This window comes from Gopherus flavomarginatus, chromosome 2, assembly GCF_025201925.1.
Source record: "Gopherus flavomarginatus isolate rGopFla2 chromosome 2, rGopFla2.mat.asm, whole genome shotgun sequence".
Lineage (NCBI taxonomy): Eukaryota > Metazoa > Chordata > Testudines > Testudinidae > Gopherus > Gopherus flavomarginatus.
The window spans coordinates 187,534,070-187,557,737 of NC_066618.1; the positions used below are offsets into that span (position 1 = coordinate 187,534,070).

At 40.1% G+C, this 23,668-nt stretch overlaps 1 protein-coding gene across 8 annotated transcripts in view; it reads right to left on the bottom strand.

Moving 5' to 3' along the window:
* KIF13A (kinesin family member 13A) overlaps positions 1 to 23,668 on the bottom strand; it is a 129,383-nt gene that overhangs the window by 33,925 nt on the left and 71,790 nt on the right. For 7 of the 8 annotated variants that reach the window (XM_050941564.1, XM_050941570.1, XM_050941563.1 and 4 more), the window contains 12 exons: positions 20,428 to 20,558; positions 18,574 to 18,660; positions 18,301 to 18,467; positions 15,288 to 15,498; positions 9,506 to 9,668; positions 6,131 to 6,271; positions 4,152 to 4,301; positions 3,339 to 3,503; positions 2,446 to 2,619; positions 1,029 to 1,180; positions 760 to 892; positions 517 to 663 (listed from right to left, as the gene is read on the bottom strand). In XM_050941564.1, the coding sequence (XP_050797521.1) occupies positions 517 to 663; positions 760 to 892; positions 1,029 to 1,180; positions 2,446 to 2,619; positions 3,339 to 3,503; positions 4,152 to 4,301; positions 6,131 to 6,271; positions 9,506 to 9,668; positions 15,288 to 15,498; positions 18,301 to 18,467; positions 18,574 to 18,660; positions 20,428 to 20,558 (1,821 nt within the window). The remainder of the gene's footprint in view (positions 1 to 516; positions 664 to 759; positions 893 to 1,028; positions 1,181 to 2,445; positions 2,620 to 3,338; positions 3,504 to 4,151; positions 4,302 to 6,130; positions 6,272 to 9,505; positions 9,669 to 15,287; positions 15,499 to 18,300; positions 18,468 to 18,573; positions 18,661 to 20,427; positions 20,559 to 23,668) is intronic. The other variant, XM_050941567.1, reaches the window with a different exon arrangement.

Below are 23,668 nucleotides of genomic sequence, written 5' to 3' on the forward strand. Positions count from 1 at the left end.
AGAGAACAGGTAACACCAGACAGTAGGCAGGAATTAAGGAATTAGATCAACATTATTATGGTAGAGGTAGGAGCCCCTGAAAATAATGGATTGTACAAAATATTGACAAGCCCTTAGATCTAACATTATGACTGAGCACTTCTATTATATATGCAGACGTAAACAGGCAAGGGAAAGTTAGGTGGCTCTATAGTGAACTGATAGGTACATTAAATGTTTGTATATACACACATAGGTAATATGTATTTCTGTGCCCAAATCTGCTCTCAATGACATTAGTGGGTGTTCTGCCACTGGCTTCAACAGGAACAAACTTGGGCCTATAAGCAGATATCACACACATATATATCTGGCATTTGTTAAAGTAAGCAAAAGTAACAGAATATTATGTATGGATGTGATTATATTAAAATACTCGGGCCTCCATTTTGATTTTATAACTTGAACTATTTTAAGGAGGTTCTCAAACAGAAAAACAAATAATAATTAACTAGGTGCATTAACCAGTTGCCCTACCTGGTAGCTGTCCAACCCCCTCTGTAGTTTGGTTGATCTGGCAGTCACGCAGCCTATAGAGACAGAAAGCATGGCTTCCACCATGAGAGGAAGTGTTCCCGAATGCTGTACAGGCTTCACTGTCACTTGAACTCTTCGAGAATGACCCTGAACAAATGACCAGAAGAATGAGAGAGAAATTAAGAATAACATTTTAAGAATACTCTTAAAGCAGGTTAACAGGGCAGGAAAAGGACTCAGTACCTGCCTAAGTTGGAAAATCCCACCAGTGTTTACATCCTTTGCCTGATGGAGTTCAACTGCTGTATATTCCCCCATCTCATTTAGTTCTTGTATGGAAATCCACATTTCTATTCTGCGAGTTACTTCACTCCACCTAAAGAGAGACACCCCAAACAAGCAACATTTGTAATTCAGATCAGTAAGAGTACAAAGTTTCTCTAACATTGCAAGTATCTTACCCTAATCTCTTTAGAAAGCTGATGGAATCATTCCTTGTAGCTTATTCATACCTGTCTCTCAGTGTCCTAGTTTTAGCATGAAGAGAATCAACCTCCCAAATGGAGCTGCCATTGCCAGTACATCTGTGACCCCACACCTCAATAGCAAGAGCTCCTTCTGAAATGAACTCCAGAAATTCCTCTGTGACATTCACCACATAGTCCTGGAAACAGAGAAGGGGAACTACATTCAATTAACAAATCAAATCTCCTCATTTTGTTTGCAATGGGGGGCAGAGCAAATGTGGTCTCTGCTTGCATGGCAGAGGTAACAATTTGGATGAGAAGCCTTAGATTCACAGGCAGGGCCTTGAGGGCAGAGAAGACTTGAGACAAATCTCAAGAATCCATACATGTGTGTTTCCAACATTTTAATGTTATGAATATTTCAACCACACTCTAAATCGGGGTGGGCAAACTATGGTCCACGAGCTGGATCCAGGCCCTCAGGGCTTTGGATCTGGCCCGCGGGATTGCCAACCGTGGCACTGTGGGCCCTGCACCACTCGCAGAAGCGGGCAGCACCACTTCCCTGAGGTTCCCGGGTGGGGGGGCCGAGGGCTCCGTGCGTTGCCCTTGCCTCCAGGCACCGCTCTCCGCAGCTCCCATTGGCCAGGAACGGAGAACTGCGGCCAATGGGAGCTTCAGGGAGGTACCTGGGGGCACAGCAAGGGCAGCACATACACAGCCCTCCAAACCCACCCCCTCTTCCCCAGGGGCTGCAGTGCTTCCTGGAGCGGTGCGACGTGGGGCCAGGGCAGGCACGCAAGGAGCCTGCCTGGCCCCAGTGCGCGCTGCTGCCACCCTGGAGCCGCTTTAGGTAAGCAGCGCTGGGCAGGAGCCCGAACCCCTCCTGCACCTCACCCCTCAACCCCCTGCAGCAGTCTGCACCCCTCCTGCACCCCAATCCCCTGCCCTGAGCCCCTCATACACCCTGTACCCCTCCTCTGCCCCACTCCCTTGCCCTGAGCCCCTTCCTGCACACCACACCCCCTCCCACACCCAGCACTCCTTCTCGCACCCGAACTCCCTGCCCCGCATACAAATTTCCCCACTCAGATGTGGTCCTTGGCCCAAAAAGTTTGCCCATCCTTGCTCTAAATAGCCTTATGTTTATGCTCTCTAAGTCACCGATATCATTAAACCCTTCAATTCATATATAGCAAAATCTCATAATAAGTGTTGGTGTTTCTTTACAAGTTTAAAGACAACTGTTTTGAACGTACAACTAAATTGTAACAAGCTATGACTACAGCATATTATAAATTTGAGTTTCTTCGCAAAAATGCAGTTTCCTAGCAATGATGATACAGGATATTTAGTTGCATTTTTTCCCCATAAGTTTATATGCCATTTAGGGTCATGCTCTGAATAGTTCATCTCAAACATATTGCCCTCCTGATATGCTGTTTTAAAATAAAATAATTACCTTACAGTGAGAGAAGGTCACTGTAAACTGAGCTTCCTTGCTCTGAGGTGATGGCACATCAGGATCAACCACTGGTGCTGCTACAGTTGACTCACACTGATCCCAGAACGCGTATTGACAGAAGACAAAGTTAGACAGATTCAGTGGTAGTCCAGTTGCTTCTTTTATTTTTACCTGGGTGAGATAAACAGAAACTCAAAGTAATGTGATTATTTCCTCTTATAGATTGTTTAAAAACTAAAGCATGTAAGTGACAATTAACATTCAGGACAAAATTTTCAAAAGAGACCTCAAACCACTCTCTAAACATGCATCTATTCTAGAAGCCTGCAGTTTTGCATATGCAAAAACTCAGAGGCATTTGTGTTCACAGTGTTTAAGTATTTAACTTGCAGACCTATATCCACATTTTTGATCACGTAAAATGCTAGGCTCCCAAAATTGAATATGTAAGTTTACACTTTAAAGCTATACACACAATTATTTATTAAAGGGATTGTACTGATGGCAACTGAGATTGACATAATCTCTAACCATACGCATGAACAGCCACAAAAACTTCTCTACTTGACAAATCAACCCTGAAATGCAAGGATCACCTCTTCTGTAACTGCCAAGAAGGGTGTCTCTTGGGATGTCAGTATTTGTGGTGTGGACCTGTGTCCACTAGAAACTGAACTGAAAACACTCAATTCATAGTCATTCAATGGTAATCATTTTTGATCAATACTAATCTGGACTACTTCTGACTCAAAGTGAGAGAGATGAGTCTCTTTCCTATTAACAACATCCTAAACAACCAAGTCCTGCAAAATTTAATATTTATATTGGATTGTAACAATACATTTGTTTTTTAAAAAAATGTCTCAACTAACAGATTGTCTCCTACTTACCCTGCAGGTGAGCTTTTTTGCTCTGTGAATAATTTCTCCATTGCTGTCCATGATTTCCAGGCTTCCGCTCTCACTGGAGTTCTCAGAAGAGTCATCCCCTTCTGCTACACGTTCTGGAACAACACCAGTGACTCGCATCACTTCAACATGCAGCCGTCCTGCAACCTGAAGCACAAATACTAAATACTTATGCTTTAAGAACATTAGAACATTGTACAATATACAACTTCCAAGGGGAGAGAAGCAGAGCAGGCAACAAGCAGTGGAATTGAAATGTCACTGCACCTTAAACACTGAATAGAAGGGGAATAATAACACAGGGAAAAATAAAAGAGAGAGACTATGGAGAAAATGAATGCATCATACATTTATCCCACTATTCAACTTTTCACTTTTCAATTCACACAATTCAATTCAATTCAAAACAGTAAAAGTACTTAGGGTCATTACTGCAATGGATTTGTGGCTGAACTTTAATTGGGGTTAAAGAAATTTGTGCATAAAGCTGAGGTGCATTAATCTCTGACCTTGTATTACTTGTCTGCCAAATTACCATCACGAAATGCATTTTACGTTTTTAGTCAAACAAATTTTCTTAGCCATAAAATGAACAGTGTTTTGCTGATTGGATATTTAAAGGTACAAAAGACTCATTATAAAAATAAAAAAAAATCAGCACTTAGGTTAGTCAAAATTTTAGTGAGAGATATTTATCCATAAAACAGGTTACAAACCTAGAACTAATTGCATTCCCTCTTTCCACTTGCAATACATTATACATTACCAATACATTAAGATTCTATTTAGCCTTACCTCCCCCTGCTGGCTGATGATCGGCACTGCATATTGAAGTTTAACATCATAGAAAAGGCACTCCAAAAAGACATTTGCTACTCCAATTAAGATATGGTTTTCTTGTGCTTCATAGAAAGGGTCACCTTTTTTACCAATGAGCTTCCTTATCTGTTTTGGTTTTTTTAAGAAAGTACATTAATTACTTTTTAAAAGTTGTAAACTTAGTGGAACCATCAAAATGTGCACAAACCACAACTGAATAAACATATATTCTTTATTCTGTGACCTTTACCCTTAGTCACCTCACCCCACTGATGTTTCTCCCTCAGTCATCACATCACACCTAAATTTAGATGTGAAGCTCATCACAAAATTCAAATAAGATCTTTGGATGGGGATCATGTAATGCCTTTAGTTTCACTCATACAAATAATAAAATATGACCTACATTTTGAAAGACCTTCAGCCAAATTTAGACCCTGTTCTAAGTCAGTGCAATTCCAGGGACTTCAAGGAATTGCACCTCCTTATATCTCATCTGAAACTAGTCTTTAAAAAGAAAGAACCAAATTATTTCCCCAATACCCAGTTAGATATATGGGCTGGATGCTGGGGAACACTGCAAGTGCAAGAGGTGTTAGGGGAGCAATCAAGGAGGAATCTCCCCCATACGCCTGGCGCTGCTTCCTTACTGCTTCATGGCTGAAATAATCTCTACAGCTTTTTAAATACAAACACCCCATGCATGATAGCAGACCATCTGGCTCCACGAAGTATTGTGCTAGGAATCCCCGTAGAGATGTATACTGCTTTGTGGACGCATGAGCACCCTGCATCCTGCTCCTCCTCTTTGCCTGCCTCTTCCTCTCTCTTTCCAAACACAAACATTTGAACCACAGTAGTACTGTTATAGCATATAAGGCATTACATACACGTCTACCCCAATATAACACGAATTCGGATATAACATTTTAAAGCACTGCTCGTGGGGGGTGGGGGAAAGGGCGGCTGCGCACTCTGGCGGATCAAAGCAAGTTCGATATAATGTGGTTTCACCTATAATGCAGTAAGAATTTTTGGCTCCCGAGGACAGCGTTATATCGGGGTAGAGGTACACTTTCAGGAAAGGTAATTCATGCCCAAGAAAATAGACTAGTACAACCAAGAGATGTACTTTTCAGTGCTCCTGTGCTCACTGAAATCAATGGTCCACTGACTTCAATGTGTTCAGGATCAGACTCACAACACAAGCATGATTTGAGATAATTGCTTATCACCCTGTCCAAAGAAGCAATAACTCACACAGAAACCAAATGATTGCTCAAATTGTTGTGAGAATAATGCTCCATGTAGGCTGCAGGAGTCAGAATAATTTGTGCTCCCCATATCATTCATGTGATAGCATGCTGCTGATGTATTCCTACCTGGCAATTTGAAGGGCACACTCTTGAACAACCAAATCCTATTTCATTCTCTTGCAAGATATAATGAGCCAAGGACTAATATGATTATATATAGGCATGATATTTACGCATAAGCATTATGAATATTTTTACACTTATGGCCAACTTGATATTTTAATTCTCAGCAAATACTAACTCTGCTTAGGGCTTTGAAGTTAACATATACAAAAAATACACAAGGGAAAGTGTAGCAAATTTTAAGTTCTAGGACTAAATTCTGTTCTCAAATACTTGTGCCAATTCCACTGGTGTCATGTTAATTGGAATTATGTCAATAAAAGTGTAAAGTGCATATATGAGGGCAGAATGAGGAGCCTATTCTTTATTCTGCATTGTAATGTACATTGTGCGTGTCAGTATTGTTCACAATTCCATCAACTACTCATGCAGAAAATTCTTCATCAAAGTACAGTATTTGTACATGCTGGTTTATGTGCATACATTTACATTATTTGTACTGAACCTGTAAAGATATAGACAGATAGATATACTAACAGACATACATTTTGACATTTTTAAATGTATTTTAAATACCTCAGGAACTTTCTCCTTCCATTCTTGGTACAGGTCTCTCATGTCAATCAATTTATTCTCCAGTTTCTCAATAGTCCACACTTGAGTACCTTTTTCTTTTCTTCGTACTTGAATAGCTGGCTCACTTACTATTGCCCCCCTCTGAGTCAGAGAATAATAATTATTGACTGCACAAAAATTTATATTTCAAAATATTTAAACCTCCTCACTCAAATTACATTCTCAAAGAGCACTAAAATACAGAATACGTGGCTCCCTTTTATATTCCAGCCACCCCATCTCTGCCCTCTAACTCAGCATGTAGTGTGTGAAGATCTAGTGGCTATTTCCCTTTGTCTTTCTCAAATAACATATTTTTTATGTAGACGTGTTAAATAAGAACAATTTCTCACAAATTCACGTGATAATGGATAGTAATATCCTAACTGACAGCAGCAGATTTTACTATGTATCTCAAATGTCAATAAGCCTCTGAAAAGACTAAATAGGTTATTTTAAGTTTTGTAAAGACAATATCACACAAAAAAACACACACATTTTTTGGCCTAATTGTCTCAATTTGAATTTAAAAAGCAAGGAACTCTACTTAGGTTGCACAGCAAGAAAACAGAGCAAGTGTCATCAGCTCTCATGATGTGCATGCATGGATGGAAGGATGCTTGTAAAAGAAAGCTATAGGAGCTATAATTAAAGTTGCTCTCTTATTTTTAAAACTATTTACTCTCCACATTAAGCAGTAAATGTCCATATTCCACCTTTAATGACTAAGTTTTAGACCTAAACATGATAATGTCCTCCTTTTAAAATGAAAGTGTGCTCACCACAATTGAATGTGATGACTCTGCCTGTCCAGCACAAAAAAAAAACCAAAAAAAACAAACAACAGTGCTCCTTTATGGGTCCTAACTGCATCTGGGTTACGAGGGAGGGGCTAGGACAATGGATCTACCAGAGCCAACCTGGGGGGACCAGGAAGTGGCCAGAGCAGATAGTGGCACTGACTCACCACGTGCACTGGAAGAAGGGGAGGGTACCTGTACTCATGCATTCCAGAAAGAACTCACTCTCTCTCTCCCAATCACAATATCAGCGGTACCCATGTTCTCTCCCATGGGGTTATAGTAAGATCAGGTTTTATGATCTCCTGTGGGCTTGCACTAGTGTTTTCTTCTGTGGCCAGGACAGAGTTTTTCCCTCACTCCTAGATTGGCTGAGGTGGGATGGCTTTTTTTGCCTTCCTCACAGAAAGTAAGGGACCCAGTGAGGTAGGAAAGGATATTAGGTCAAGATTAAGGTTGTCAAGCGATTAAAAACATTAATCACGATTAATCGCACTGTTAAATAATAGAATACCATTTTAAAAAATATTTTGGATGTTTTCTACATTTTCATATATATTAATTTCAATTACAACACAGCATACAAAGCGTACAGTGCTCACTTCATATTTATTTTTGATTACAAGTATTTCCACTGTAAAAAAACCAAAAGAAATAGCTTTTTTCAATTCACCTAATACAAGTACTGTAGTGCAATCTCTATCATGAAAGTTGAACTTACAAATATTAGAATTATGTACAAAAACACCTGCATTCAAAAATAAGAAAATGTAAAATTTTAGAGCCTGCAAGTCCACTCAGTCCTACTTCTTGTTCAGCCAATCGCTTAGACAAACAAGTTTGTTTACATTTGCAGAAGATAATGCTGCCTGTTTCTTATTTTCAATATCACCTGAAAGTGAGAACAGGCCTTCTCATGGCACTGCTGTAGCTGGCGTCGCAAGATATTTACGTGCCAGATGTGCTAAAGATTCACATGTCCTTTCACGCTTCAACCACCATTCCACAGGACATGAGTCTATGCTCACAACAGGTTCTGCTCAATAACAAGCCAAAGCAGTGAGGACTAATGCATACTCATTTTCATTATCTGAGTCAGATGCCACCAGCAGAAGGCTGATTTTCTTTTTTGGCGGTTTGGGTTCTGTAGTTTCCACATCAGAATGTTGCTCTTTTAAGACTTCTGAAAGCATGCTCCACACCTCATCCTTCTCAGATTTTGGAAGGCACTTCAGATTCTTAAACTTTGGGTCAAGTGCTGTAGCTGTCTTTAAAATCTCACATTGGTACCTTCTTTGCGTTTTGTGAACTCTGCAGTGAAAGTGTTCTTAAAATGAACATGTGCTGGATTGTCATCTGAGACTGCTATAACACGAAATATATGGCAGAATGCGGGTAAAACAGAGCAGGGGACATACAATTCTCCGCCAAGGAGTTCAATCTCAAATTTATTTAACGCATTTTTTTTTTAACGAGCGCAATCAGCATGGAAGCATGTCCTCTGGAATGCTGGTCGAAGCACGAAGGGGCATACAAATGTTTAGCGTATCAGGTACATAAATACCTTGCAATGGCAGCTACAAAAGTGCCATGCAAATGCCTGTTCTTATTTACAATGTCATCAGAAAGTGAGAAGTGGGCAGCATTACCTCTTGTAAATGTAAACAAACATGTTTGCCTTAGCAATTGGCTGAACAAGAAGTAGGACTGAGTGGACTTGTAGGCTCTGAAGTTTTACATTGTTTTGTTTTTGAGTGCAGTTATGTAACAAAAAAAATCTACATTTGTAAGTTGTACTTTCATGATAAAAATATTGCACTACAGTACTTGTATGAAGTGAATTGAAAAATACTATTACTTCTGTTTATCATTTTTACAGTGCAAATATTTTAAATTAAAATATACACTTTGATTTCAATTACAACACAGAATACAAGATATATTTGAAAATGTTAAACATCCAAAATATTTAGTACATTTCAATTGGTATTCTATTGTTTAACAATGAGATTAAAACTGAGATTAATTGCGACTAAATTTTTTGAGTTAATCGTGCGAGTTAACTGCGATTAATCGACAGCACCAGTCAAGATATTGAAACTCAGTAGCTAGCAGGTACTTGTTACACAGAGGATGCAGTTTACTGATAAACGGGAGCTGAAGCAGATTTAGGGAGAGGAATCCATAAAGAAGCATGAAAAGCAGGTGGGGAGGTTGATACAGTGGAGAGCCAACCCCCTCCCCCTTTTCCAGTCCTCCTTAACTCTCATACAAGAGGAGGGCATTAGGGTCCCAACGACGGGCTGGCTGGGAGCGGGTTGGGAAAGGTGAGGGCTGACAGCAGTACTCCCAGATAAATGGAAATTATTGACAAAAAATGATGACCTGCACTGTACAACTGATTGCCAGGTATTCTCAGATGTTAGGTGAGTAAAATTGTGGCCTAATTAAACAACAAAACACTGCATCTCATCTTTCTTCCTGCATGGTCAGGACAATAAAATAATTCCCTCTTTCAGAGATTAGCTCTTTTTACCTTTCTGTTGGCACTGAGGTTTGCAGCAGGGATCTGAAGTGTCACTTGATAATCAGTTAGCTTGTTCATTTCTTCTGCTAAGAAGTTTGCTTCTCTCACCAGTGTGTTGGCCTTTACTATTTGCTCTCGAAGTTTAGCCAGGCTCTGCCGGAACAATTCATCCCTGTAGTGCAGCAGGTAACATGAAAAATAGAAGGAAACCTATTTTTATTATTGGAAGGTCACAAACAGAATGGCTAGTCAAGTCCTGCGAAGAAATGCTGTACTAACACTAAACATGTCTTATATATCATTTTACCGAGAAAAATCTTAGCATATGAAATAAACATACAGCTATGAAGGAAAGCCCAGAGCAATTAAACCCAAACTTTTCCCAACTAAAAGTCACATTTACAGAAGAACAGCTATACTGGAACTTTGCCAGGAGCCTGAAGGCTGCTCCTAATTTTGATGCAATAAAATACACTGCATCTCTCTTTCCCTTTCATCTGGAGGTGTGGCCCCCCGAGACTACCAGCCCCAGCATGTGATGCTTCATCTTTATACAAACTGCATGCTGGAACCTACAACCTGTGTCCACACCTTCTTATTAAAAAGATAAGGCTAGCTGGGGGGCCCTGCTGTGCTGTAAGATTCCATGGTCCGCTGTATTAGCCATCCCTAGTATAAAACATAGTATGTTCCACAGATCAAATGCACCCTATAATTAAAAAAATACTTGCACAAATTAACAACTGGAGCATTGCGTGCAGGTTAACACCCTTTGAATGAATTCCAAAAAGGGTTCCCAAACCTGTTTGAATTAACCTAATCTAATATCAAAACTGGCAGCAAAAACCAGCATATGGTGTTCCTCCCTAGGATGCAAGTCTAGACTTGCCTCATGCAGGATCCGCAACATTAATTTTTTTTAGTTTTACATGTTTATTCTTTAGGTAACAGACAGAGAAGCCCAATCATTTCTGCCTTGTTTTAGGGGTCTGCACACAGGATCCCAGATGCGCAGCAGCACTTACAAGGGAGTATACTGTATCCCACAATTTCTTGAATAAAACCCATAATTAAACCTCAGATTCCTTAGTCCCCAGGTCTCTCTCACACACACACACACACACACACACACACACAAAATCGTAAGGAAATCAATATATAGGATTAGAGACAAGTTTGGGAGCAGTGGCAAGCTTGTTCTGTGCGGCATGTAGATATGGGCAGAGTTTGGCTCAATGGATATTTTGTTGATACTCTTTTAGATCTGTCACATGCCTTAAATACCACAGACCATGCCATATTGTCGTCATGCCTGTAGTCCCTAGCAGGAACTGCTCTTGAGTGGCTACACTTTTCTTCTTAAGGAGTTCCAGATATTAGTTCTGGGCAATTGTTCTTCTGCCCTGAAGGCTCTCTCATGCAAGGTAACACAAAATTATGCACATGTTGAACAGAAAGGGATAAGCCCATTGGTAGGATTAGCGAGGCGGCCTGCTTTGTGGGGTCTTCAGTATTCTGATGTACTCAGTTTAGTGCCTATTTCCTATTTCGCTCAGCTCTGCAATACAAATGGGGCCTTGTTAGAGGTCAGATACTCAGGCTGCAGCTGTGTCCAAGACTACTTCCTCTCTTCCTCCAGCCCCTATTCCCCCCCGCCACCTGCTCTGCAGCAAAGAGGGAAACTCCTTTCCCCATCCCTCTTACTATTGTTATCCATGCCATCAGCAATTTGAGATTAGATGGCAATAATGCATTCTACCAAGAGACACGTTGTGGGATCACCTGGAATCTGAAGCTAGAGCAGCTACTTATTAACTAAGCAGTGCTCTGTTCCGAGAGCAAGTTACATGAGTGCTCTGTCGTACTGCTGGCTTCCATGTGGAACTGAATGTGTTTTTGATCTATACATGCTCAAATGGCACGGGATCTGGCTATATAAAATACACCCCCCTTTTCTCCCTGTGTGATGCTTCCGCATGTGAGATCAGCAGATGTACTCAAGCTAACAGGTTACTAATTTAAAAAGGGAGGGAAAGAGGGTGATGACAAGAGTCTTTCCAGGAGAAGTCCTTGGCTCCCTTTCTTGGTCCAAGTAGAGCCTGAATTTAACAACTTTCTGGGAATTCAACAAAGCCAATCTCTTTTCCTCAGGCTTTTGGGGAAGGAATGGGTGACAAGCATAGTGTACCTCGGTGAGGCTGTTACCTCTGCCAAGTATTAGTTTAGAGAGTTTTCATTCTTTTTTGTATATTTTAATTCTTGTTTTCTTTGTGTAGTTGTGGGAATACACTTAGAACAGCGCTACAAAAACTGAAGTGAACAAAATAAGTTTTGGATGGGATTTTTGTATTTTTACAATACAAAGTGTGTATGTCAAGTTCCATTTGGATACAAACGAAAGCAAATATCCATCCAGATATTGAGTCTTGAAAGACATTCGTTTTAAAACAAACAGCAGCTTGGAAGGGGCCACTATAATACACACCAGTCACATTCCATGCAAGTCCAGTCACTAAGGTCTGCTACACCTTGCTCTTCAAACTTAACAGATGGTGTTGTGCCCTAGAATACGAAATATGTTTTCCATACTTCCCATCATGTGCTCAGTAGATTCTCTCTTCCACCTCAAAATACTACCCTGCTTTCACTGCCTAATTAACACTAGAAATTCCTCACAGACTTCTCTTGATTTCTCTTTCCAGTACATGGACCGTTTCTCCCCTCTTCAGAAGCCCAATCCTCCTTTAAAGCTGAAAAAATTAAGTCTAAGAAAATATTCTGCAGTACTGGAAATGTTCACTATTTCTTACAGGATACCTTTTACTCAGAGGTGAAAGTAAGTTAAAGGATGTACTGGTACACCGAAGTCCTGGGCTGGGGCGTGGCCTCAACTGGAAGAGGCGGGGCTGTTAAATCAAGATTTGAAGGCCCCGGGGCTCTGGCTGCGGTTGGGAGCCCCGAGGCCTTTAAATCACCCCTGGAGTTCCCAGCTGCAGAGGCGGCTGGGAGCCCCAGGGCTCAGGGGCTATTAAAAGGGCCGAGATCTCTGGCTGCCACTACCACAGCAGTGCTCCAGTAAATCACCGACAGAGCCCTGCCGCCACTACCTAAGGGCTCTGGCAGCTGGGATTGGGCGGCGATTTAAAGGGCCCTGGGCTCCAGCAACGGGGAGCCCTGGGCTCCACCAACGGGGAGCCCTGGGCCCTTTAAATTACCACCCGAACCTGGCTGCTGGAGCCCCAGGGTAGCAGCAGCAGGGCTCCCGTGGGGATTTAAAGGGCCCGGGGCTCCTGCCGCTGTGAGGTGCCCAGGCCCTTTAAACCGTCAGCCTGGGGAAGCCAGTCGGGTCCAGCCCGGTGTACTGGCTCTTGCCAGTATGCTGTACCGGACTGGCTTACTTTCATCTCTGCTTTTACTCATTAAAACAATTTGATAGGACTCAAAAAATTTATCAGATGCACAGTAGCCATGGATGGTGGTGGTGTTTTTATGTTGCAGTTGGACCTAGAGACCTCAGATATGAGGGTGGGATACTCAGTGAAATCCAAGGATAACATTCTTGTTTGAAGGCTCATTCCTCCCAAACTCCTTTAACAGTTGCTGTACAGGTCTGTCGCATCTTAGGCACATTTAACATGCGCGATTTCAACTTTATGTGGCCGGCAAAAACAAGAAAAAAATCAAAAAAAGAGAAAAACAATTTAAATACTGTTTCTGCAGTGCAGATGATTCCGCCCGCCATTACACTCAATGTAATTTTGACTATACACGATTTTTGCTTTACGTGCTGACTGCGGAACGTAACCCCAGCGGAAGATGAGACAGATCTGTACAGAGGGTAAGTGCTGGCATGCCCACCCCGTTTCTTGCTTGGGGGCTTCGTCTTTTCATATCAGCCTCAAGCTAGAGGATATTGTCATCCATTCTCGTTTTCCGTCCATTCTCCTGCTCCAGAGCATTCTGGCTGCTATAAAGGGTAAGAAGGGGGGGAAATGCCTCTACTAATCTACCCCAGCCACCTATTTTGTGAGTGGCTTTCCCTTGTGAGTGACTCCAGTTCTTACCTATGCTGCTGCTCACAGCCATTCCCAGGAAGTGGTAACGTATCAATTACGTGATTTTTTGACAGCTTTACTACTGTTCACAAGGCAGTTATGAAGAGCACCAGTGAATCCAGCCAGAGGCCTATTCATTTCAATCTGCTACTTGGCAAAGCTGCAAGAAGCTATAAAAGTACTAGAGCTTTGTCTACAAACTCAGAAGATGAGACTGCATCATTTTGCATTCAGTTCACATTAGGATGGTTTTCTTTACATCTCTAAGAGCTAGAAACAATTTTTAATTAAAAAACTGAAATACTACAGTTTTCCCTCCTTGCCTGTGAAATCTTTCTAGTCATCACTAGTGCATGGACAAACAGATTTTTTTCAAGCCCAGTTTGGCAGAATTTGTGAATGCTGAAAGCAAGGCTTGCACAAAAACTAACACAAAATGCATGGCTTTACAGGACTAGATCTTGATTCTATTTTCTGTTTCCTACATTCTGGATCTGAATGAGACAAGACGATTTTGGCTTACTCTGTTTAGACTTCTGTTTTACATTGAACTTTTATGGAGGAAGTGGAAATGCACCAAGATAGAAAGGAGAGCTCAAAGTCACCATTTATAAAAAGAGATGCGTGAACAATGAAGTCTCTGTTGTACAAGACAAATAAACATTCACAGAAAACAGAGCTGGACAAAAAACTAGTAGTCCATTTAGTCACTCCTTCTGTTGGACGAATCATAGAACCAAGAACAGAATATTACTTTGTTTACAACAAAATGCAGCTGCTGAAAATCTTATTCCTCTCCCTCTGCTCTGACCATATCACTCTCCTCAGAGTCCAATAGCTTCCTCTCAACTCTGACATCAACAAGCTCCTGTTATCTTCAATATACATTCTCACCCCTTCCTAAACTCAAGCTCTTTTTCCTCCTCCTACTCCTTCTCCGACGTCTTAAGCCCTCCTTCCAACTCTCCCTCGCAAAAGTCCCTTGTGAATCTTTCACCCATGCTTTGTCTGTGTTTTTCCACACCATCCCTTATGATTGGAACTCCTGTGTTTCCCTGCACACTAAACAACCTGCCTCTACTCAAAATCATTCCTCAAAATGCACATTTTGTGTGAGGCCCTTCAACAACAGTGTTCTAAAAATAGATTTATTTTTAAAAGTTTGTACAACATGAGAGTAAACCTTTAATTTTTTGCGCATGTCCTGTGTTTCTGAATTTTGTCTGTGCTTGATACACATTGTTAGATTCGTGGGGCATGGACTGCGTTTTCAGTGTTCGGTACACTGATGGCACAGTAATATCTGACAAAGCTTGATCTTACATATTTGTCCCTTCTGTCCCTCCCTCAAGTAATCTGTCAGCAATATATGCAGGGAGTGTTAAAACTATATGAATTTAACACTTGCATAGCATCTGAACTGCTCCATGAAGAGTTCATTGGGAGAAAAATAGAAGTCAACACACCATGCAGGGCAAAATTCTGCTCTCAAAGGTGCATGTGAGATATCAAATCAAACCAATGGGAAGCCCCACACTGCAGCAGAGTTCAGAATGTAGCTCTAAATGAAATAAAAGTGGGATTTAGCTGGGTTGAAGAGAAGTATGATACTAAAGTTTTACAATGAGCCAAAATGTTGATTGTTTTCAGAAAGATGGATCACCTCGTCCTTCTATCCCCTAAGCCCTCTCCTTTGTATTTCTCATTCATTTTTGTTTCAGCTCCAGTATTCTCACCTCTCTTCTGTCCAGATGTTTACTTTTTGTTGGACAGTCTGAGCTGTATATGAGAGCCTATCACTGCCGTGCTGATGCTGCCTTTCTGGAGAAAGCTGCTGTCTGAGCTGCTCGAGCTCACGCTCATACATCAACCTCTGCTCCTCAAGAGCACTCTGCTTCTCTTCCAAGTACTGCTTCTCCAAGATCTGCACCACATTTTGGACTGGGTCTAGAAAAAGAAGAAATGAGCGAACACAACACTTTAATTCAATTGCTATCATAATATTTATATTTTAGTAGCATTCAAAAATTGCCAGTACTTTCCAAAAGCAAAGAAAAAGGCAGCCATTGCCCCAAAGAATTTACAATCCAAAAGTCAAAATAAATATACAAAAGGAAAAGAATACAGCATATAGAGAAAGTGAGATGAGTGATCACTGACAAACATTTAGTTCCATTATTATTTTTTGATGTTATTTTAAAATATATTTTGAACCCTCAAGTGGAGCAAAGAGGGAGGATAGAGAAAGGGATGAATTAGTAAGAGCAAAAAAGTAGGACAAGGAAAGAAGGGAAAGGATAACTTCACTTTCTCTATATTAGCTGTTGAGGAAATGTGATGGAGGGTGGTGCAAGAAAACTGAAGCAAACAACCACTGAAAGAAAAGAAACATTTTTTTCCTTTTTAAAAGCAAGTTATAGATTGTGTACATTTCCTACAACTTCTTTGTGGCTCTGGAAGAGAATAAACTTCTATAATAAATTAACCTTCCCACATATTGTCAATTTTAAATCTGTCTCATATGTACATTCCACATTAATGTACAAATAAACTCTGGGTTGATTTCTGTTTTGAAGGCTTAAATGTAGTAACTGAACTGGCAGTTAAAAAAAGGTTAAAATCAACATTTTATTGAGCAATAAATTAGCTTGCTGTGCTGTAAACGCCACATGTAAATTCTGTGAACACAAACTGTAAGATACATAGTTTGCATTAACATAGTCACAGCACACTATTGTGTGGTGCACTTCACATCCCTGCAGCCCTTACATGCTAGTGATCCTGCCTTTGCTCCAAATATCAAGTCCTGTTATGGTCCCATATACAATACTGCTGCCGCATGGAGAGATGTGCCATTGTTAAAGGTGCCATGTTAAATAGAAGCTCTATATGGTAGACTCTGCAAGGTGTTGGTCAGGCAAAGAGATGCTTGTCAATACTCAACTTTCGGTAAAAAAAAATAGTTCTGACGTCTTTATAGATAAATGCGGCAAGAGTTTCACATTTGGCAACTGCTCACAATTCCATTAATATTTAAACTAGTGGGACTGATTCTGCAAAGCCCCATATATTTAACTGAGGACAATTTGGCCCACTATTTGTAATGTAACTTTACTATACTCTAAGAACTAGGAAAAGTTCTTTATAAAACCCAATTTCTCATCTGAACAGAACAGTGGTGAGGGCTGCCTGTGATCTGCTATAATAGTTTGAATTTGTTTATCTGAATCATTTTCAACATCATTGAAAGTATTAATTTAGGATATATGTCTTCACAATATCTTTGGAAAAACTGAAAACTACTGCAAGTTACTATTTTAATCGTATCACTGTCGTTCGAAGAAAAGAACTCATGCTTTGCACACAGATGTATTATAGGGATACCACTATTATAGTAGTTACAAAATACAAAGTAAAACCTCAAATGTAAATATTAAACATTTCACAAGACATTAAATGATACGCTACACGTCGTAAATTGTCACAAGTAGTAGAGTCTGTTCACAAGTAGCTAGAATTTGTATTGGCATCAGAATGATTAGTTATTTTTAACTTCCAGATACATTTTGGAGCAAAAAGGATTATGGCTTGAATGGACTTTTGATAGATGTATATAAGCTGAATTATTTATTTGCCTGTCTATACGACTCATATTAAATACTTGCATAATACAAGCAGAATTATCTTCACATCTCCAAGTTTTTATAGCATCTCTAAAATATTTTGAAACCATAATTATACAGAATGACGACTGAGAAATTAAACATTACGCAGAAGATAATGGACAAGCATGGCAGAAATGAAAAGATGCTATTGTGTTTGGAAGTACAGGAAATAATTCTAAAGATAAATCACTGAGACAAGGGTTTGCTAAATTACTCAGACTATTATTTAACTGATGCCAGAAAGTTAGCTCCCCAACAAGATAGAATGAACGATCTTCCCAGACATCTGCTACTACAGATCACATTAAAAGTTGTTACATGAACAAACCACAGTATGAAAAATATTCTTTGTAACATCCAGGAAGCCAACAATTTTCTCATTTCAAGTAACATTTCCAATATCTGCAGAAAGTGGATTAAGTAGCATATGAGCTTTAATATTTCAATACAAGCAGTTCTAATTTGCTAAACACTAAAAATTGAGATTCTTCTGCATGAGACATCCTTTAACAGATTTTAATAAGTGAGGATTGTATAAAATACTGAGTTTAACAACTGTCAAAGCATGCTGGCTGATTATTTTGCCAAAATGCCTGTTCTGGTTTCGCTACTGTCTTGTTAACAATGTTATGGTATCACATCAACAGGATGTGATGGAAAAGAAAGGATGAAATTGCCATAAAATACACTTCAAAGTTAAATTTATAGCATACTTTCATTTTCATAAGTAATTGTGGTCAAGAGTTTAGCAGGTTTCAGAAAAGGATTAGACATTTATATGATCATCATTCACAGTTACAATATATAAGACAATAATGTGGAAAGAATAAAAACCAAGATGAGCTAACCATTGATTGATAGGGTCTGGAAGAAATTCCACCTGTGGGCAGTTTATTCTATAATTATCCAGAACTGCATTTCTTGCATCCTTCTCTGAAGCATTCAATATTGGCCTCTATCAGAGAGGATACTGGACTAGATGGATAATGGATACGCTCCAGCAACTCCCAAATTCATATATCTGAGAAGATTTTTTTAAATTGGACCCAAACAACCTTTGTGCGACACTTGATATGGCACTTACCATTACTATTCAGTGTTTTCATTATAACTTCCATTTGTGCAAATTCATAGTTGTAATCTGGTTCTGAAGAAGCTTCGCTAGTTGCATCCAAATCATGTTCTGCTAACACAGTTTCTTTTTCAAAGTCTTTCAACCAATCTCGTCGCTTCCTCTTTGGCAGATTGATTCTATTTAAAAATTTAAAAGCGACTTAAGATTTTAAAAACAATAAGAGTGAAAATAGGTAAGCAAATAAGTGTGCGAGTGGAAGAAAATCAAGGAATATAAAATTACCTAAAAAAGTGGTTGTTTCCCCATAGGATTCGGTCTCCATGCCACAGCTGAGTGGCAGTACATACCAGTGTGCCATTTACACAGGATCTAAAAGAACAATAAGACCACTTTGGTGAGATAACAGAAATGATATATGGAAAATACCTATAAGTTCATCTAGTCTATTTTCCACACCTATGCAAGATCATATGTAATACAACATACACAGACTAACAAAATTCTTATTAAAGTGTAAATGTGAAAGTTGCTAATGAAAGATCAATTCCTACTGCCTTTGAAAAACTGCTGTTGTTCCACCTCTGCACTATAAACAGTAGGGGGAAGAGTGCTTTCATTTTAGTTTCATAGCTGGTGATTGAAAAAAGCCGCATGCACATTCCAGAAACTGGGTCACAGACTGTTCATTGTAAATAGTCTGTGAACCTACTTACATTTAAACCCTATTAGAAAAAGCTTATGCATGGTTATTTTGCCATTTCTAAGGAAACCTCTAAGGAACAGGTTAGTCTAACAGATGGTAAATATTGCTAATACATACCATAGATATTACATAATTTATTTATACATATCCCTTATATCACTGAATTTCATTCTTCTGATAAACTGGGCTTCTATTAGTCAAAACTTCCTAATTTTTGAAAAATTTTGGAAAACAGCATTGGCATATAGGGTCATCTATATTTAAGCTTTATTCATAAAAAAGTGAGATGGAATTGTTTGGTTCTTGCTTCTGTGGCTCAAAACAGAAAAATAAATCAAATAGTATTTTCCTCTAAATGCCCTCTAATGCCCTAGATAAATGCAGTACTGTCTCTTCAGATTCAGAGTTCTGAATTCAGTTTTGTATCACAAATATCTTACGTGTCAGATATGAAATAATCCATTCTGTTTAAAGTTGTAACTCTGGTAACAAAGTTCATGCTGATATAAACATCCCAGAAACAACTACTTAAGCATTTCAGATCAGTCACAAAGAAAACATTGTTATATGATTTTCCACTGACATGCTCCTCTGTTCTTGCCAGTCAAAACTCCTAACTCCTTGTACTGTAACTCTATCACCATAAGTCTGAATACCATCTAGCTGGAATTTTGTAATTTACATTATTAGTCTGAAGCACTGTGATATACACGCTAAGATGTACTTTGTAAAATACAAAGAGAAGATAGGGTTTGGAAAAATAGATTATCTCTCAATCTTTTGTTTACCATATAATGCCTATATCTGTGAAATTAATTACACAGTAAGATCACAGGCAGTGTACTTGTATGAAATTATTGCACATGCCATAAGTGATGTTAAGAGGTTGAACAGCTTTAAATGGTAGCAAAGAAGAAACAATCCTTATAAATGGAATGTTCCTATAACTCTGAAAGAGAAACAAGGGGGAAGAGAGTCTGGATTCATACATTTACTGTATATTTACTGGGTATTATTATAATTGAGGCGTTTGGATGAAATTTATCTATTCTCATGAAGCCTAAGAGAGTGAATTTACAGGGGTACTATTCATCCATCCAACCAACCGACAGGCTGCTATTCCATCCCAGAGGTTAGAATAGCAGCAGCTGCATATCTCTATCATCTTGCCTATTCCACAGAATCTATGTAAACAATGATCCCATCCTTGTTCCCAAGATGACCTTGATTATGGTTTATCCAGAACCAGCATGGAGACTTCCTGTTTGGCATGGAGGTCCGTTGTGTCTTAACTTTCTGTTGACATCACCTGAATTGAAACTGGGTATTGAGCAGAGCACACAGTATTTGTGACATAGTAAAATAAAAATGCACGCACCTTTTGGTGATAAGAAGCAAACACTGCACAGGGCAAGTGTGCTGAAATTTCTTACCTTGCATTTTCTTTTGGTGTGAGAGAAACTTCCCCATATAATTCAATGTCAATCTCACAGTGCTCTGGTTGGATCCCTATACCAAAGAGCTGTATGTCCTGAGAGGTATCTGCACCAACCCTGGTGTGGTCCTGGTTCATAAGTTATTAACAAAACATCAATGAAAATCAAGCAAATTGCTTTCCTTTATATAATTTATCAGATACAACTTACAACAAAAATATTAACATAAGAACGGAAAATGCATAACCAACACTCTGAAATCCTATGCTGAGGACTTCCACACAGCAAAAAATGATGCTGGTCTGACAGAGGTAAAACTGAAAGAGGCAACTAACCAATTCTTTTATGCAGCATTTCATCTTAGTAGTTTTGTTATACAAATCATAAAACACCACAGAAGCAAATTAACTCTAATTTAAAATGTTCACAAGTCTCTGTGGTGCCTATGCATTATTGCACATAGTAAGGAAAAGCAGCTGTGTCCCATAGTCCATAAGAAAGGACAACATGGGCTGCAAAACTTGGGCACAGTAGAATTGAGGTAAGCATACTGTATTAGTCAACTCAGTTCCATAGCTTTTGTCTCTTAGAATATGACTCAAATGCAGGGCTGCCCAGAGGATTCAGGGGGCCTGGGGCAAAGCAATTTCGGGGGCCCCTTCCATAAAAAAAAGTTGCAATACTATAGAATACTATATTCTCGTGGAGGCCTCGGGGCAAATTGCCCCACTTGCCTCCCCCTCTGGGCAGCCTTGCCCAAATGGAGAGGTTACACATATTGTGCAGTAACTGGCGTTTCAACTGTATCCCTCTATAGGTCCTCCATTTCAGAAGCACTTGCATTCCATGTGCCTTTGATCCAAGAATTTTGGTAGTAAGGGCCGTTTGGCCCATGCATGTGCATTATGCATCCTCGTGCCCCATATTCCGAGGGTACACAGGGCTCTACAAGTGCACTGCCCTCAGTTCCTTCTCCACCATCAAGTCATACAAAAGAAACTCTGAAGCAGAGGGGAAGGAGGGCAAGTAGTGGAGTACCCATAGACACACACACATCTCAAAGAACATTTGCTGCCCAAAGTGAGGAACCTTTATTACCACTTCAAGTACTGTCCCTATGAGTGCTCCACTTCATGTGACTTCTGAGCAGAACTCTCATGAGGAGGAGAGCGCTTTGGAGCAGAGTTCCAACACTGAAGAAAAGACCAGATTCCCAAGGACAGCATCTCATCTAGACGAATGAATAACCACTTAGTGCTTGGAAAAAGTACGTATTGAAGTCCAAGCTGCAGCTTTGCAGATCTCAACAATGAGGATGTGTTTGAGTAATGCCATAGAGATAGAAAAAACTTCATGGAATGGGCTAATATCCTAGAAGGAGGGTTGTATATTGGCAAGTTCATAACAAGAAAAAAATATATCCAGAAATCTACCTCAAGAGTCTCTGGTTGGAAACTGTGGTACCTTTGGATCTGATGGCAATCGAAACAGCCTGGGAAACTTCTAAATAGTCTGGTTCTTTCCAAATAGAAGACTAGTTCCCTACTGTTGTCTAAATTATGGAAAGCAGAATTTTCCCTGGTCTGACATGGTTTGGGGATGGTGGGGGGGGGAATTGGAGATTGAGGCCTTGATTGATGTGGAATTCAGACAATGTCTTAGGTAGAAACTTAGGAGGTAGACTAATTTTTTGTTCTTTGAAAATACTGTAAAGGGAGAGTCTGCCATTAAAGCTCCCATTTCCCCAATTCTTTGAGCAGAAGTGATGCCCACCAAAAAAGCTGTTTTCACTGCGAGGTGAAGAAGGGAACAGGTGGCCATCTGTTCCAAAGGGAGTTTTATAAGACATTTGAATATGAAATTTAAATCCCATACAGGGATGGGATCTCTAATGTGAGGGGAAAAAGCTGTGGTGGGATGATCAAACACTGAGAATCCCTCAACCGGGGAACAAAAGCCATTATAGAAACCAAGTGAACCCCAATGGAACTCACAAATAATCCTGACTTTAATGCAGGGCCGGCTCCAGGGGTTTTGCTGCCCCAAGCAGCCAAAAAAAAAAACAAAAAAAAGCCACGATCGCGATCTGCAGCAATTCAGCAGGAGGTCCTTCGCTTCGAGCGGGAGCGAGAGACTCTCCGCTGAATTGCTGCCGAATACCTGGACATGCCGCCCCTCTCCGGAGTGCCCGCCCCAAGTGCTAAGCTGGTGCCTGAAGCCGGCCCTGCTTTAATGACAGCAGATAGTTGAGAACAGTAGAGAAAGGAGAATGAACAGACGAAAGATGTCGCAGGTAACACTAGTGATGAAATCTTTTCCATTTTTGCAGGTAAATATTTTCCACAGACTTTTTCCTACTGTTTAATACCACTTACTGTACCTCTGCAGAGCAGGGAGTCTCTGTTCCTGTGAACCTTCAAGTAACCAAGCCTTGAGGCAAAGGATTCCTTGGTTGGGATGGAGAGTCTGAGCAGTGTCTTGAGACAAAAGACTCATCACCAGACAAACGGAGAGAAGAATCAAGTACGGATACTAGGCCTGCCTGGGCCACACTGGAATGATTAATATGATCTTGGTTTTGTCTTGCTTGATCTTCTTCTTCACTCTCAATATCGGGCCACCGGAGGAAATACAAACAGAAGGCCTCTTGTCCACAGAACAAGAAAACATCTTCCAGCAAGTGAGGACGTAACCCTCCTCTTGAGAAAAATAGCCTGTTGGTAAGGGTGGCAAAGAGATCCACTTCTGGAAATCCTCAAGACTGAAATATACGATTGAGAGTCTAGGAGTCCAACTCCCCATTTGTAATCTTGAAGGAAGCATTTGCTTAAATTGTTGGTTATGATGTTTTGTAGATCTGGAAGATAAGTTGCTGAAATAAGGATGTGATTGGCTATATACCAATCCCACAGCTTTATTGCTTCTGCACAAAGGGAAGGGGATCGCCCCTCCCTTCACTCTCCCATCAGTTGATGTAGAACATACAGGCTATTTTGCCGGTTGTAATTTTGATGGATCTGTCCCAGATTAATGGAAGGAAGTGAGACCACACAATCCAGACTGCCCTGGAGGCTGAGGTGTAATCGTGCTTCTTAGCAGAACATTTGGTTTGAATGATCTGGTTCCCTAAATGCCGCCTCCCCCAAACCTACCAAGGAGGCATCTGCCATTATGGTGATGGTTGGGGATGACTAGTTAACGAAAAACTTGCACAAAGATTGCCTGGGTTCTTCCACCA